Source organism: Oncorhynchus mykiss, chromosome 12 (assembly GCF_013265735.2).
Source record: "Oncorhynchus mykiss isolate Arlee chromosome 12, USDA_OmykA_1.1, whole genome shotgun sequence".
In the NCBI taxonomy this organism is placed as follows: domain Eukaryota; kingdom Metazoa; phylum Chordata; class Actinopteri; order Salmoniformes; family Salmonidae; genus Oncorhynchus; species Oncorhynchus mykiss.
The window spans coordinates 53,406,040-53,420,885 of NC_048576.1; the positions used below are offsets into that span (position 1 = coordinate 53,406,040).

Below are 14,846 nucleotides of genomic sequence, written 5' to 3' on the forward strand. Positions count from 1 at the left end.
TGTCTTGCTGAGACTTGTCACCAAGTAGTGTCACTTTGATCCGAGATACTGTATAACGCCCTGCTAAATGAAAAGAAAATATTTTCACAAAGGAGTACAGGGACACAAACACACACACACACTCTCGCACAGACAGCTATAAAAGGATTGCAGTTTGAAGACCCCATGCAGTCGAAGACGTACATTTAAACTGTTTCACATTGAAGAAGTAATGGTGCTGCATTGGATAGCAGCTGTTTTACGGGTTCCTGACCAATTTTGCGATTTTGTGTTGTTTTTTTTGCGCTGATCTTAACTTTTTTTCGTGCATAATGTTTCCACCATTGTTTCCTATGCCCGAAAGAACAGCGATCACTAACCTTGAAGGAGGTACAGGACATACATACCCCGGGCCAGGCCCTAATCCCAGAGACACGGAAAAGATAAAGGCGGCGTAAGAGAGGCCAACGTGCGGGCACCTACGTCGGTGAGTACATGCCTCTACCCTCCGTTCTATTGGCAAACGTAAAATCACTGGAGAATAAACTGAACGAGCTCCGTTCGAGACTATCCTATCAATGGGACCTGAGAGCAGTAATATCCTGAACAAGGACATGGATAATATACACTACCGTTCAAAAGTTTGGGGTCACTTAGACATTTCCTTGTTTTTGAAAGAAAAGCAAAAATGTGTCCATTATAATAACTTCAAATTGATCAGAAATACAAGGTAGACATTGTTAATGTTGTAAATGATTATTGTAGCTGGAAACGGCAGATTTTTTTATGGAATATCTATATAGGCGTACAGAGGCCCATTATCAGCAACCATCACTCCTGTGTTCCAATGGCACATTGTGTTAGCTAATCCAAGTTTATAATTTTAAAAGGCTAATTGATCATTAGAAAACCCTTTTGCAATTATGTTAGCACAGCTGAAAACTGGTGTTCTGATTAAAGAAGCAATAAAACTGGCCTTCTTTAGACTAGTTGAGTATCTGGAGCATCAGCATTTGTGGGTTCGATTAGAGGCTCAAAATGGCCAGAAACCAAGACCTTTCTTCTGAAACCCGTCAGTCTATTCTTGTTCTGAGAAATGAAGGCTATTCCATGAGAGAAATTGCCAAGAAACTGAAGATCTCATACAACGCTGTGTACTACTCCCTTCACAGAACAGCGCAAACTGTCTCTAACCAGAATATAAAGAGGAGTGGGAGGCCCCGGTGCACAACAGAGCAAGAGGACAAGTACATTAGTGTGTCTAGTTTGAGAAACAGATGCCTCACAAGTCCTCAACCGGCAGCTTCATTAAATAGTACCCGCAAAACACCAGTCTCAACGTCAACAGTGAAGAGGCGACTCCGGGATGCTGGCCTTTTAGGCAGAATTGCTAAGAAAATATTAAGATGGGCAAAAGAACACAGACACTGGACGGAGGAACTCTTCTTTAATCAGCACAACCGTTTTCAGCTGTGCAAGTGTCTTTACTGACATTTTCAACCTCTCCCTGACCCAGTCTGTAATACCTACATGTTTCAACCAAACCACCATAGTCCCTGTACCCAAGAACGCCAAAGTAACCTGTATAAATGACAATAGCCCCGTAGCACTCACACCTGTAGCCATGAAATGCTTTGAAAGGCTGGTCATGGCTCAGATCAACATCATCATCCCAAACACCCTGGACCCACTCCAATTCGTGTACCACCCCAACAGATCCACAAATGATGCAACCTCTATTGCACTCCACACTGCCCTTTCCCACCTGGACATGTGGAGCACCTAAGTCAAAATGTTGTTCATTGACTACAGCTCAGTGTTTAACACCATAGTGCCCTCCAAACTCATCACTAAGCTAAGGACCCTGGGACTGAACACCTCCCTCTGCAACTGGATCCTGGACTTCCTGACAGGCTGCCCCCAGGTGGTAAGGGTAGTCAGCAAAAAATATGTCACACTGACCCTCAACACGAGGGCCCCTCAGGGGTGAATGCCTAGTCCCCTCCTGTACTGCCTGCTCAAACACGACTGCATGGCACGACTAATTAAGTTTGCTGACGACACAAAGGTGGTAGACTTGACCACCAAACATGATGCGACAGCATATAGGGAGGAGGTCAGAGACCAGGCAGTGTGGTGCTAGAACACCAACCTCTCCCTCAACGTCAGCAAGGCAAAGGATCTGATCATGGGCCAAGCATGCCCCATTCACATCTATGGTGCTGTAGGATCTATCATGGTCCTCAAACACCAAGACAGTCTTGATGAGGGCACGACAATGCCTCTTCACCCTCAGGAAGCTGAAAAGATTTGTCATGAGCCCTCAGATCCTCAAAAAGTTATACAGCAGCACCATTGAGAGCATCTTGACTGGCTGCATCACCGTTTGGTATGGCAACTGCTTGGCATCAGACCGCAAGGCGCTGCAGAGGGTAGCGCGTACATCATTGGGGCTAAATGCCGGGCCATCCAGGACCTCTATACCTGGCAATATCAGATGAAGGCCCTAAATCCATCCACCCAAGTCATAGACTGTTCTCTCTGCTACCGCACGACAAGCGGTACCGATGCAAGTCTGAAACCAACATGACCCTGAACAGCTTCTACCCACAAGCCATAAGTCTGCTAAACAGTTGGCTATATATTTAGCCAAATAGCTATCCGGACTATTTGCATTGACCCTTTTTGAACCAACTATTTTGACTCATCACATACGCTGCTGCTACAATTTATCATTTGTTCCTAGTTGTATGTACATACTGTACCTACCTCAATTACCGCATACCCCTCCACAACGACTCGGTACTGTGGTACCCTGTGAATATAGCCATGTTGCCGTTACTCATTGTGTATTTATTATTCGTTTTTTATTACGTGGTTTGCTTTTCATTTATTTCTCTATTTCCTTTCACTCTGTATTGTTGGGAAGGGCCTGTAAGTAAATGTTTCACTGTTACACTGAACCCAAACCTCTGGGCGAGTGCGCCATCGTGCATAAATGCATTTTGTCCCCCCACACCAAACGCGATCACGACAGAAAGGTTAAAATATCAAAACAAACTCTGAACCAATTATATTAATTTGGGGACAGGTCAAAAAGAACATAAACATTTATGGCAATGTGGGTAGCTAGCTTGCTGTTGCTAGCTAATTTGTTCTGGGATATAAACATTGAGTTGTTATTTTACCTGAAAAACACACAAGGTCCTCTACTCCGCCAATGAATCCACACATAAAACGGTCAACCGAATTGTTTCTGGTCATTTCTCCTCCTTCCAGGATTTTTCTTCTCTTGACTTTATTTTTTCATTTTTTATTTCACCTTTATTTAACCAGGTAGGCTAGTTGAGAACAAGTTCTCATTTACAACTGCGACCTGGCCAAGATAAAGCAAAGCAGTTCGACACATACAACAACAAAGAGTTACACATGGAATAAACAAACTTACAGTCAATAATACAGTAGAAGCCGGGTGGCGCAGTAGTTAAGGGCGCTGTACTGCAGCGCCAGTTGTGCCACCAGAGACTCTGGGTTCGTAACCGGCCGCGAGCGGGAGGTCCGTGGGGCGACGCACAATGGGCCTAGTGTCGTCTGGATTAGGGAGGGTTTGGCCGGTAGGGATATACTGGTCTCATCGCGCACCAGCGACTCCTGTGGTGGGCCGGGCGCAGTGCGCGCTAACCAAGGTTGCCAGGAGCACGTGATGTGCAGTGATCTGTGAGCTGCTCTGACAGCTGGTGCTTAAAGTTAGTGAAGGAGATATGAGTCTCCAGCTTCAGTGATTTTTGAAATTTGTTCCAGTCATTGGCAGCAGAGAACTGTAAGGAAAGGCGGCCAAAAGAGGAATTGGCTTTGGGGGTGACCAGTGAAATATACCTGCTGGAGCGAGTGCTACGGGTGGGTGCTGCTATGTGAGCTGTGAGCTGAGATAAGGTGGGGTTTGTGGGGCCAGTGGGTTTGGCGACGAGTATGAAGCGAGGGCCAGCCAACGAGAGTGGTGGGTAGGATATGGGGCTTTGGTGACAAAACGGATGACACTGTGATAGACTGCATCCAATTTGTTGAGTAGAGTGTTGTAGGCTATATTGTAAATGACATCGCCGAAGTCGTGGATGGGTAGGATAGTCAGTTTTACGAGGCTATGTACGGCAGCATGAGTGAAGGATGCTTTGTTGTGAAATAGGAAGCAGATTCTAGAATGAATTTTTCGATTGGAGAACATTAATGTGAGTCTGGAAGGAGAGTTTACAGTCTAACCAGACACCTAGGTATTTGTAGTTGTCCACGTATTCTAAGTCAGAACAGTCCAGAGTAGTGATGTTGGACAGGCGGGCAGGTGCAGGCAGCGATCGGTTGAAGAGCACGCATTTCGTTTTACTTGCATTTAAGCGCAGTTGGAGGCCACGGAAGGAGAGTTGTATGGCATTGAAGCTTGTCTGGAGGTTAGTTAACAGTGTCCAAAGAATGGCCAGAAGTATACAGAATGGTGTCGTCTGCGTAGAAGTGGATCAGAGAATCACCAGCAGCAAGAGCAACATCATTGATGTATACAGAGAAAAGATTTGGCCCGAGAATTGAACCCTGTGGCACCCCCATAGAGACTGCCAGAGGTCCAGGCCCTCCGATTTGACACACTGAACTCTATCAGAGAAGTAGTTGGTGAACCAGGCGAGGCAGTCATTTGAGAAACCAAGGCTGTTGAGTCTGCCGATAAGAATGTGGTGATTGACAGAGTCGAAAGCCTTGGCCAGGTCGATGAAGACCGCTGCACAGTATTGTCTCTTTCGATGGCGGTTATGATATAATTTAGGACCTTGAGCATGGCTGAGGTGCACTCATGACCAGCTCAGAAACCAGATTGCATAGCGGAGAAGGTACGGTGCGGTTCGAAATGGTTGGTAATCTGTTTGTTTGTTAACTTGACTTTCAAAGACCTTAGAAAGGCAGGGTAGGATAGATATAGGTCTGTAGAAGTTTGGGTCTAGAGTGTCTCGGGGATGACCGCGGCTGCTTTCCAATCTTTGGGAATCCAAGACGATACGAAAGAGAGGTTGAACAGGCTAGTAATAGGGGTTGCAACAATTTCTGCAGATAATTTTAGAAAGAGGGGGTCGTCTACCAGCCCGTCTACCCCGTCTGATTTGTAGGGATCCAGATTTTGCAACTCTTTCAGAACATCAGCTATCTGGATTTGGGTGAAGGAGAAATGGGAGGCTTGGGCAAGTTGCTGTGGGGGGTGCAGGGCTGTTGACCGGGGTAGGGGTAGCCAGGTGGAAAGCATGGCCAGCCATAGAAAAATGATTAATGTAATTCTCAATTATCGTTGATTTATCGGTGGTGACAGTGTTTCCTAGCCTCAGTGCAATGGGCAGCTGGGAGGAGGTGCTCTTATTCTCCATGGACTTTACAGTGTCCCAGAACTTTTTTGAGTTTGCCTTAGGAAAGCTAACTGCCTGTGTATATTGGTTCCTACCTTCCCTGAAAAGTTGCATATCACCAGAGCTATTTGATGCTAATGCAGTACGCCACAGGATGTTTTTGTGCTGGTCAAGGGTAGTCAGGTCAGGAGTGAACCAAGGGCTATATCTGTTCCTGGTTATACATTTTACATGGGGCGTGCTTATTTAAGGTGGTGAGGAAGGCACTTTTAAAGAATAACCAGGCATCCTCTACTGACTGGAGGAGGTCAATAGGATACCCGGGCCAGGTCGATTAGAAAGGCCTGCTCGCTGAAGTGTTTTAGGGAGCATTTGACAGTGATGAGGGGTGGTCGTTTGACCGCAGACCCATTACGGATGCAGGCAATGAGGCAGTGATCGCTGTGATCTTAGTTGAAGACAGCAGAGATGTATTTAGAGGGAAAATTGGTTAGGATGATATCTATGAGGGTGCCTGTGTTTACGGATTTGGGGTTGTACCTGGTAGGTTCATTGATAATTTGTGTGAGATTGAGGGCATCACGTTTAGATTGTAGGATGGCCAGGGTGTTAAGCATGTCCCAGTTTAGGTCACCTAGCAGCACGAGCTCTGAAGATAGATGGGGGGCAATCAATTCACATATGGTGTCCATGGCATAGCTGGGGGCAGAGGGTGGTCTATAGCAAATGGCAATGATGGGAGACTTGTTTCTGGAAAGGTGGATTTTTAGAAGTAGAAGCTCGAATTGTTTGGGTATCTACCTGGATAGTATGACAGAACTCCGCAGGCTATCTCTGCAGTAGATTGCAACTCCGCCCCTCTTGGCAGTTCCATCTTGTCGGAAAATGTTATAGTTAGCAATGGAAATTTCAGGGTTTTTGGTGGTATTCCTTAGCAAGATTTCAGACAGGGCTAGGACATCCGGGATGGCTGAGTGCGCTAAAGCAGTGAATAAAACAAACTTAGGGAGGAGGCTTCTGATGTTAACATGCATGAAACCAATGCTTTTACGGTTACAGCAGTCAACAAATGTGAGCACCTGGGGAATAGGAGTGGGTCTAGGCACTGCAGGGCCTGGATTAACCTCTACAACACAAGAGGAACAGAGGAGAAGTAGGATAAGGGTACGGCTAAAGGCTGTAACGTAACGTCTAGTACGTTCGGAACAGAGAGTAAAAGGAGCAGGTTTCTGGAAGCGATAGAAAGGATTGAAGGCATAATGTACAGACAAAGGTATGTTAGGATGTGAATACAGTGGAGGTAAACCTAGGCATTGAGGGATGATGAGAGAGATATTGTTTCTAGAAACATCATTTAAACCAGGTGATGTCACTGCATGTGTGTGAGGTGGAACTAACGGGTTAGCTAAGGCATATTGAGCAGGGCTAAAGGCTCTACAGTGAAATAAGACAATAATCACTAACCAGAACAGCAATGGACAAGGCAAATTGACATTAGGGAGAGGCATGCATAGTCAAGTGATCATAGGGGTCCAGTGAGTAGTTAGGCTGGCTGGAGACACAACGATTCAGACAGCTAGCGGGCCAATAGAAGAAAGGCCTTAGAGGGAAGTCGCGGCGGAAGAAGTCTGTTGTAGCCTCCTCGTGCGGAGCCTCCTCGTGCGGTTACGTTGGCAGACCAGTCGTGATGGATTAGTAGGGTTCCATGTAGTAAAGTGGTCCAGGTAAATTGGCAAAATAGGTATTGTGGCCCAAGTAATTGGCCGATGGACCTATTCAGCTAACTGTCCGATATGCTCTAGACAGCTAGCGGGCCACGGTTAGCATGTAGGGGACATCGCGACGTAGGAGCCAGTTGAAGAAACCCCTCGGGCAGATTACGTCAGTAGTCTAGACGTGAAGGATTTGCGGGGCTCCGTACCCCACAGTTAAAGGGGTCCAGGCCAATTGGAAAAATAGGTATTGTAGCCCAAGGAGTGGCTGATCGACCTCTTCAGCTAGCCGAGAGATGGGCCTAGCATTGGCTAGCTCTAGGCTAATTGGGGCTTGCTTCAGGACAGAGACGTTAGCCAGGAGTAGCCACTCGGATTGCAGCTAGCTAGCTGCGATGATCCAGGTGAAAAGGTTCAGAGCTTGCCGTATGAATCCGGGAATATGGAGAGAAAATAAGTCTGGTATGCTCTGGTTTGAATTGCGTTGTGCAAATGGTCGAGAGTTTTCCGATCTAAAGGTTAGCTGATGACCGCTAGCAGCTACTACCTAGTAGCTACTACCTAGTAGCTAGTTAGCTGGCTAGCTTCTGTTGGGGTTCCGGTTCAAAAGTAAAGAAAAATACTTTAGAAAAAAACAGATCCAAGCACATTGGGTGAGGCGGGTTGCAGGCGAGTATTTTGAAGTTGAGGTTTAGAAAAATATATAGAAGATATGCGAAGAAAAATATATAAAAAGATATAGACATGGGACACGACAAGACGAGGACGTCTGACTGCTACGCCATCTTGGATTTAAATTGCGATTGGCAACATTCATAAATTAGGTGCATTACTGCCACTTACCTCGTTCTTCTTTCTGTCACTTGTCAGCTTGGCAAATCCAGCCTCAGCCACTGTTTCCAGCATTAAATTCATTGTCATAGCCTATTAACAATATGCATGTCAGTTGCTTTGATGTGCCAAACCTTAACAAACGACAAAAAAAGGGGTTATTTGCTTCCCTGAATACCCTCTACACATCAGAGCTTTATGACAGAAATCAATCAGGGGGCAATCGTTCACACACCTCCACCGAATCGCTGATGTGTTGATACGGTTGGAAAGCGGCCTGAAGATGGATGGGTGGATGGGGAGACAGAGGGGAGACAGATGTGTGGCGTGCAGAGCAGCACGGGTAGGCGAGGTGATGGTTGATTGGATTGATCGAGACGCTTAGTGCCAAGAAAGGAGGAGAGCTGTGTGACGGTGGGGGAAGAGGAGGGTGGCTGTCTGAAAAGGGGAGGCAGCTCCCTTTGTGGGTTCTGATAACTGAGGCTGTGGAGGTCCCCTCCGAGATCTGAGATTAATGGCTCCGGGCTTAAGGAGTCTAGCGGGGAGGAGAGGAAGGGAACGTGTGGACTGGGGAAGGACAAACACAGCCTCAGAGCAAGTGCCAGTGACAAGATAGGAGATCACATATACCAGCTCCTACCACAGCCTCCATCCCCACAGTCTCACAGCCCTGGACCCAGCATGGGTCTGAACATAGAATTATGGAGGGGGGTGTGGTATTGACACAGAGAGAGACTCTGGCCCACAAGCCTTCCTCCCACCCCCAGGTCATACAGTATAGGCTAGGCACAGCCAATCTGTAGGTCCTCTCCTGCTATGTATTTGTGCAGATTGAAGTCCCAGTTCATGAGTGATGTGTCCACTGTGGATCTGACTACAGCACAGTATCACGTGTTGCCTACTAAATCAAGTTGGTAAGTTTATACAGTACATCAGTGTGTCGAGGACACCCTTGTTGACTGTAGAGATATTAAACAGTGACAGATTAACAGGGAGAGTGGGAAAATATGCTATGTACAGAAATGGATGTCAAGTTCAAATTATTTCCCCCACAATTAGCCGTGGATAATGGATTGCAGGTTGTTTTGTCAGATATAATAATAACTCCACACTACATCTTATTGTAGCCCTCAGGGGAAGCTATAACAAATAATTAAATGATCAGTTCCAGTGGTTTCTGAATTGAATAGAGCAGTCAGAGTCCGAGTCACTAATCTGCTTTCAACTAAACTCCTGGGACTGGAAGTGAATGGTGTAACGAGCGGAAACATCTGGGAATGTTACGATTCTGTCTTTACCTTTAAGTGTAGATTCAGTACAGATTATTATCACAGAAAAGACTAATATTTCTCAGGTTGTCACTAATTACCATTGTAAACACTCATCATAGACATACATGTGACAATTACAGATGTGAATGTGGAGTACGTAGAACCATGCGATGTGTCTTAAATATAAGGTGTAGAAGGTATCTGTCAACATCAGGGTATTTACCTGGCAGATAGGAGGGAAATAATAGCAGTACAGATCCAAACTACTGTCCCCACAACCAAGTCTAATACGCACCATCAACACTGCTTTGGAGCATCCTGCTCATTTTATTTGGACCAAAAAAATTGCCTAGTGACAGATTTAGCCGTCTGTACAGTCAGGGCCCAGTTTTCAGAACACCAATTATTTTATGAGGCACCAGCTCATCAATCAAATGTCCCTTTTCATGCTGAGTGACACAAATGAATTCTGTTTCCTTCCCTGGTACATAAACACAAAAGATGGACCCCGTCCCCCATGTCAGTTGTCGGCCCAGTATTCACAGTCCTCCACTGAGTAGGGAAAGTTGTATTGGGATGGTAGTGGTAATTAGAGGCTGCGTCCCAAATGACACCGTATTCCCTTTAGAGTGCACCATTGGGAGGCAGCCATAGATTTCCTGGGTAGATAGCTGGTGGAGTGGCTGTGACTGAGTTTGCTCCATTTATGTCACAATCTTTGATGGCAGGCTGATTTCACAGCGGTAGTACTTGACTGTGTGCCGCACTGTGTGCAGCATAGATGACACTGATAGATGACACCGAGTGTTGGAAAACGACATCAGAGCTTCACTGAAATCTGACTGTTAATGCAAATAATATTATATTTATATGACTATTTACTGTATATTGTAGATTTGTACCCTACTTTGCATGATTCATGATGGGTCTTGTCTAAAGTCAAGGGTACAGAGAGAATACAGGGAGAGTAAATCGATTTTTGCAATGCTAATAAGTAAATCAATTTAGCCCACTGTAGAGTTATAGATTAAAACAATCTAAATTGGATATTTGTAAGTACATTCTATTTATGGATGTAAAATGTTGTGCTTTACATAAAAGGAAACTGTGGCATTGAACTTCATGAAAAGAAAATGTATGCAAAGCAAACGTGTTTCAAGAGGCAATGCCTTCTTGCTAAATGGGAAATAAATTCATAGGCAATAGATCCCTCTTTATTAAATTATTTAACAAGTAACCATGAAAAATAAATAAGCCTAGGTTTACAGCTCTATGAGATGTGATTTCTCAATGCATTCTTGTCCTTGGCCCTAAACGCTACAGCTGAGAATGCTGTTCTTCTGCAACCAGCCTATGCATAGCAATTTGTTACATAACATAATTTTCCTTGAGAGAAAGAAACATTTTACAATTTAAGCACACACAAAGTTGCATGTTAACAATAGCCGAATGTCAAAGGAAGTTTACAAAGCACTATCCAGTCTGGGGTAGGTGAATGCGCTGTTTGGTTCAAACACATCAGAGGATTCAAGCAACACAGTTCATGGACCTTCCAACCCATCTATTGTGACTGCAACTTCACTCTATTGTGTCAGAGAGTACTTTACTTGTTTTGTGGTGTGTATTTGTTTAAACATGGGGAAATGCCATCTTTTAGGTGACTCAAATTTAGTTTTAAAAGGAATAATGAATATTTTCATTGCCAAACTGGCCGTGTTATTGTGTTGTTAGACCCTGTCTGACCGTCTATTCCCTCTGTGTTCCAGGTGGCACCTCTCGGTGGTCTTCCCCGCCCTGCGACTGCTGCTGCAAGAACCACAAGGGAGAGGGCGAGAGCGGCACCTCCTTCAACGAGCTCTCCACCTCAAGCTCCGAGAGCCAGTCAGAGGCCAGCTCACCCCACGGCACCGTTATCTGTGGGCCGGTGAGCCAGCAGTCCCACGTCCATGTCCAGACCCTGGACCGGCCGCTGAAGAAGGGCCCGGTGCAGATGCTGCAGCAGTCAGAGCAGCGCAGGAAGAGTGATCTCCTCCGAACACTCACTGCCAGCTCCCGAGATACCAGCACCTGCAAGAAGAGGCCGGCCAAGGAGAAGATGACCATTGAGGAGGAGCTGGAGAAGTGCATCCAGGACTTCCGCAAGATCAAGATCCCTGAGCGCTTCCCGGAGAGGAAGTACATGTGGCAGGCAGATCTACTAAGGAAGTACCGTCTCTGAGAGGGATCCAGTTAAAACACTTAGGCATCACAGAGACAGCAAAAAAACAGGCATAAAACCATGACTGTTTAGCTAACTGTATGTGTGTATATATGTATTGGCACCCTTCCAATTTACTTGAATAATTCCCTATTTCTCCACACCTTGTTATTGGGTTTTCAACATTGCAGAACTTAAGTTAATTAACTTACAATTTAAATGTACATTTATTGGCACCCTTGAGCTACTACTTCGTTGCACACCCTTTGGCCAAGATAGCTGCCAACAAATGCTTCTTGTAGCCATCAATGGGCTTGCTGCACCTTTCTACTTCAACATTTTTGGACACTGGGTTGAACTTTGTACTCCATCTGCTGATTTCACAATGTCTTGCATACATTCAACGTCCCCAGAGGCAGCAAAGTAACCCACAGCATTATCGAACCTGCCCCATGATTGATCGTAAGGAGGGTGTTATTTTCTTTAAATGCTTCATTTAGTCATTGGTAAACATAGGAAGACCCCACTGCTGAAGGAGACACAAAAAAGCCTGTTGAACTTCTCAAAATAACTACCGAAACAAGCTTAAATCCTGGGGAAAATGTTCTGTGGACCAATGAAACTAAATTTGAGCTTTAGCAAAACAGAAGAGCGCTGTGTTTACTGATGACAAAATGAAAAATTCAATGAAAGACCCTCCCCTACAATCAAATATGGGGGAAGTTTGATAATGCTGTGGGGTTCCTTTCCTGCCTCTAATACTGGAGTCCTTGTTATGCGCAAGGCATCAATAAATCTTCAGATGATCAGGGGATTTGGAGTCCAATGTTCAACCCAGTGTCCAAACTGGGTCCCCATTGAAGGTTGTGGATCTTCCTGCAAGACAATGACCCCAAACACACATCAAAAATCACCCAGGAATGGCTCAAGAAGAGATTCTTGACTGTTCTGGAGTAGCCAGCGAAGTCCAAATCTAAGTCACATTGAAAACCGATGGTGAGATCTGAAAACAGCAATTGGTGGAGGCCACCCCTCAGAAATGTAAGAACCACAGCAGTTTGCTTCTGAAAAGTGGGCCAAATTGCCAGGAGAAAGTTGCAGCAAGCTCAATGACGGTACAGGAAGTGTTTGTCTGCAGCTTTCTTGATCAAAGACTTTGCAACCAAGTACTAGCTCCAGGGTGCCAATCATTTTGTCCATGCCATTTGTCTTTATTTTCTCAATTAAAATTGTAAACATAAGTTTACAAAAAAAAAATGGTTTTGTTTGTGTTGAAAATCCAACAACTTATTTTAGAATTATTTAAGAAAGGTCCACGGGTGCCAATATATTTGGTCGCAACTGTATGTATGTATGTATGTATGTATGTATGTATGTATGTATGTATGTATTGATGCTCATCGCCACTGCCTCAGTGTCTACTGTATGTCTTATGCTTTAGGTTCTGGATGACTGATCTCAATGGAATAATGGCAATGGACAAAAGACATCTCTTTCTTCACCAACTGCTTCCTGTATGCTCAAAGGGTATATCTGACTGCACAGTTTTATCCACAATCTTTTGAAAGCACTAAAGAGCACAATTGGTGTGTGAGAGATTGTTCTACACACACTGCTGATTTTTGCATGCAGATTGCACAGAAATCGAAGATACGTGTGTATCAGAATGATAAATGATTCATGCTGTCCCGATAATGCACTTTCTAAAAATACCTGCTGCCAGAGCGGAGGGGATGAATAGCTTCTTTGATTTCAACACTTTCAGGAACGCAGGCAACTCCAGAGGAAGTATGGGCTTTTTTTGGGGGGGGAATTTGAAAAACACCGAAAGATACTGTATATCAAAACAGCTTTCAGATGGAAATGGGAAGGGATACAGATGAAGGTGTTCCTTAAGGGGTGATGAAGGATGGGTTTGTTTTAATGAGATTGAAGTCAAACACAAAGAAACACCAATGACTGAAAAGAGGGAGTAGTCCTGTGCAAGTGCTTTCCCCAAAAGGTTAACTACAGTTACAGCAGGTGTTCACACACACACACACACACACACACACACACACACACACACACACACACACACACACACACACACACACACACACACACACACACACAGAGAGATAGATCAGGGGCTTATTTCAACAATGAATGTGTGACATGAGTGCACAGGAGAGCAGACAGGATAGCATTGCTGAACATCCCATGACAGATTGATGTTTTCTATCGTAGTTGTTGCCATTGTGGTCAATAGATAATGATTATTAGGTGCTGGGGTACATGGACAAGGGTAATAGACATGGTTGATGACATCCCTGCAGATATTGATGAGACTTGTAGGTTATTGATGAATATACGCTGCTCTTGTTTTCACTGAATACCACATCTAAATATTGTTTGTTTTCTGTATCCTTACATGCCTTGGTGAGGATCAAAGTACATGGGAATGGGGGGGGGGGGGGGGGGGGGTGTTGTTATCAAGTTCATTATGTAACAAAGCAGTAAGCACAGACATGCGCTAATCATTTCCAGAATAATGTAATTATTTTGGGAATATTACATTTAAGATTATGACTGATGACACAGGATGACACTGAGTCCAAGTCCTCCTGTTGCATAACTAACACACTTGGCACATCTTATTTTCTGATCATGAGATGTACATTTGCGGCAGGGTAGCCTTGTGGTTAGAGTGTTGAGCTAGTTACCGAAAGGTTGCAAGTTTGAATCCCCGAGCTGACAAGGTACAAATCTGTCGTTCTGCCCCTGAACAAGGCAGTTAATCCACTGTTACTAGGCCATCATTAAAAATAAGAATTTGTTCTTAACTGACTTGCCTATTTTAATAAAGGTAAAAAATATATATATGGACTGCAATGTATATTTAATTGCTAATGCAGTACACACTTCCACTTCAGTACAGCTAGCTGCTAAAACGTTCAATGCTAACTGAAAAATAGATCTATGGTCTCGCTTGCAACGAACTTAAAGGGTAGGCAGCATTAATGTAAACACATGTAACATATGGATTTGCATTAATATGCACATCAATAGCTCACGTTTCAATTTTTCGAGGTATTATATAAAACCGATCAGAATTCTGAAGCCTGCCAATGCCATGTTGGAAAATGTTTTCCAGGGTGTGATGTAATATGGTGGACCCGGCAAGACAGCCTAGTTCCTATAGCTCCAACAGAAAAAACTTCAAATGTAAAACTTAAAATGAAACCAAATCGTTTGCACTCATGACTAATGGTTTCAATTACATTTTCACCAAACTTACAAGCAAATACTTTATGAATTTATTGATACAAATCAACTTGCTAGTTTTCTAGCCAACTAGCCAGCTAATGTTAGCACTACCAGCCTGCTAACATTACGTTAGCACTGAATGAGTCAGTCAGTTGCTATCAACACCCAGTTTACAGCTACATTAAAGTAAACCAGCCTAGCTAACCAGCACAGTTATGGTCAGTAAGCT

General features: G+C 44.4%; 1 protein-coding gene across 1 annotated transcript in view; it reads left to right on the top strand.

The window, feature by feature from the left end:
• The window catches only part of LOC110537771 (BTB/POZ domain-containing protein KCTD16-like), an 89,665-nt gene extending 75,859 nt beyond the window's left edge, over positions 1-13,806 (top strand). Inside the window, exon 2 of the mRNA XM_021624146.2 lies at positions 10,938-13,806. Coding sequence (XP_021479821.1) covers positions 10,938-11,389 — 452 coding nt within the window. The 3' untranslated portion in view covers positions 11,390-13,806. The remainder of the gene's footprint in view (positions 1-10,937) is intronic.
• Positions 13,807-14,846: the final 1,040 nt, after the last annotated feature.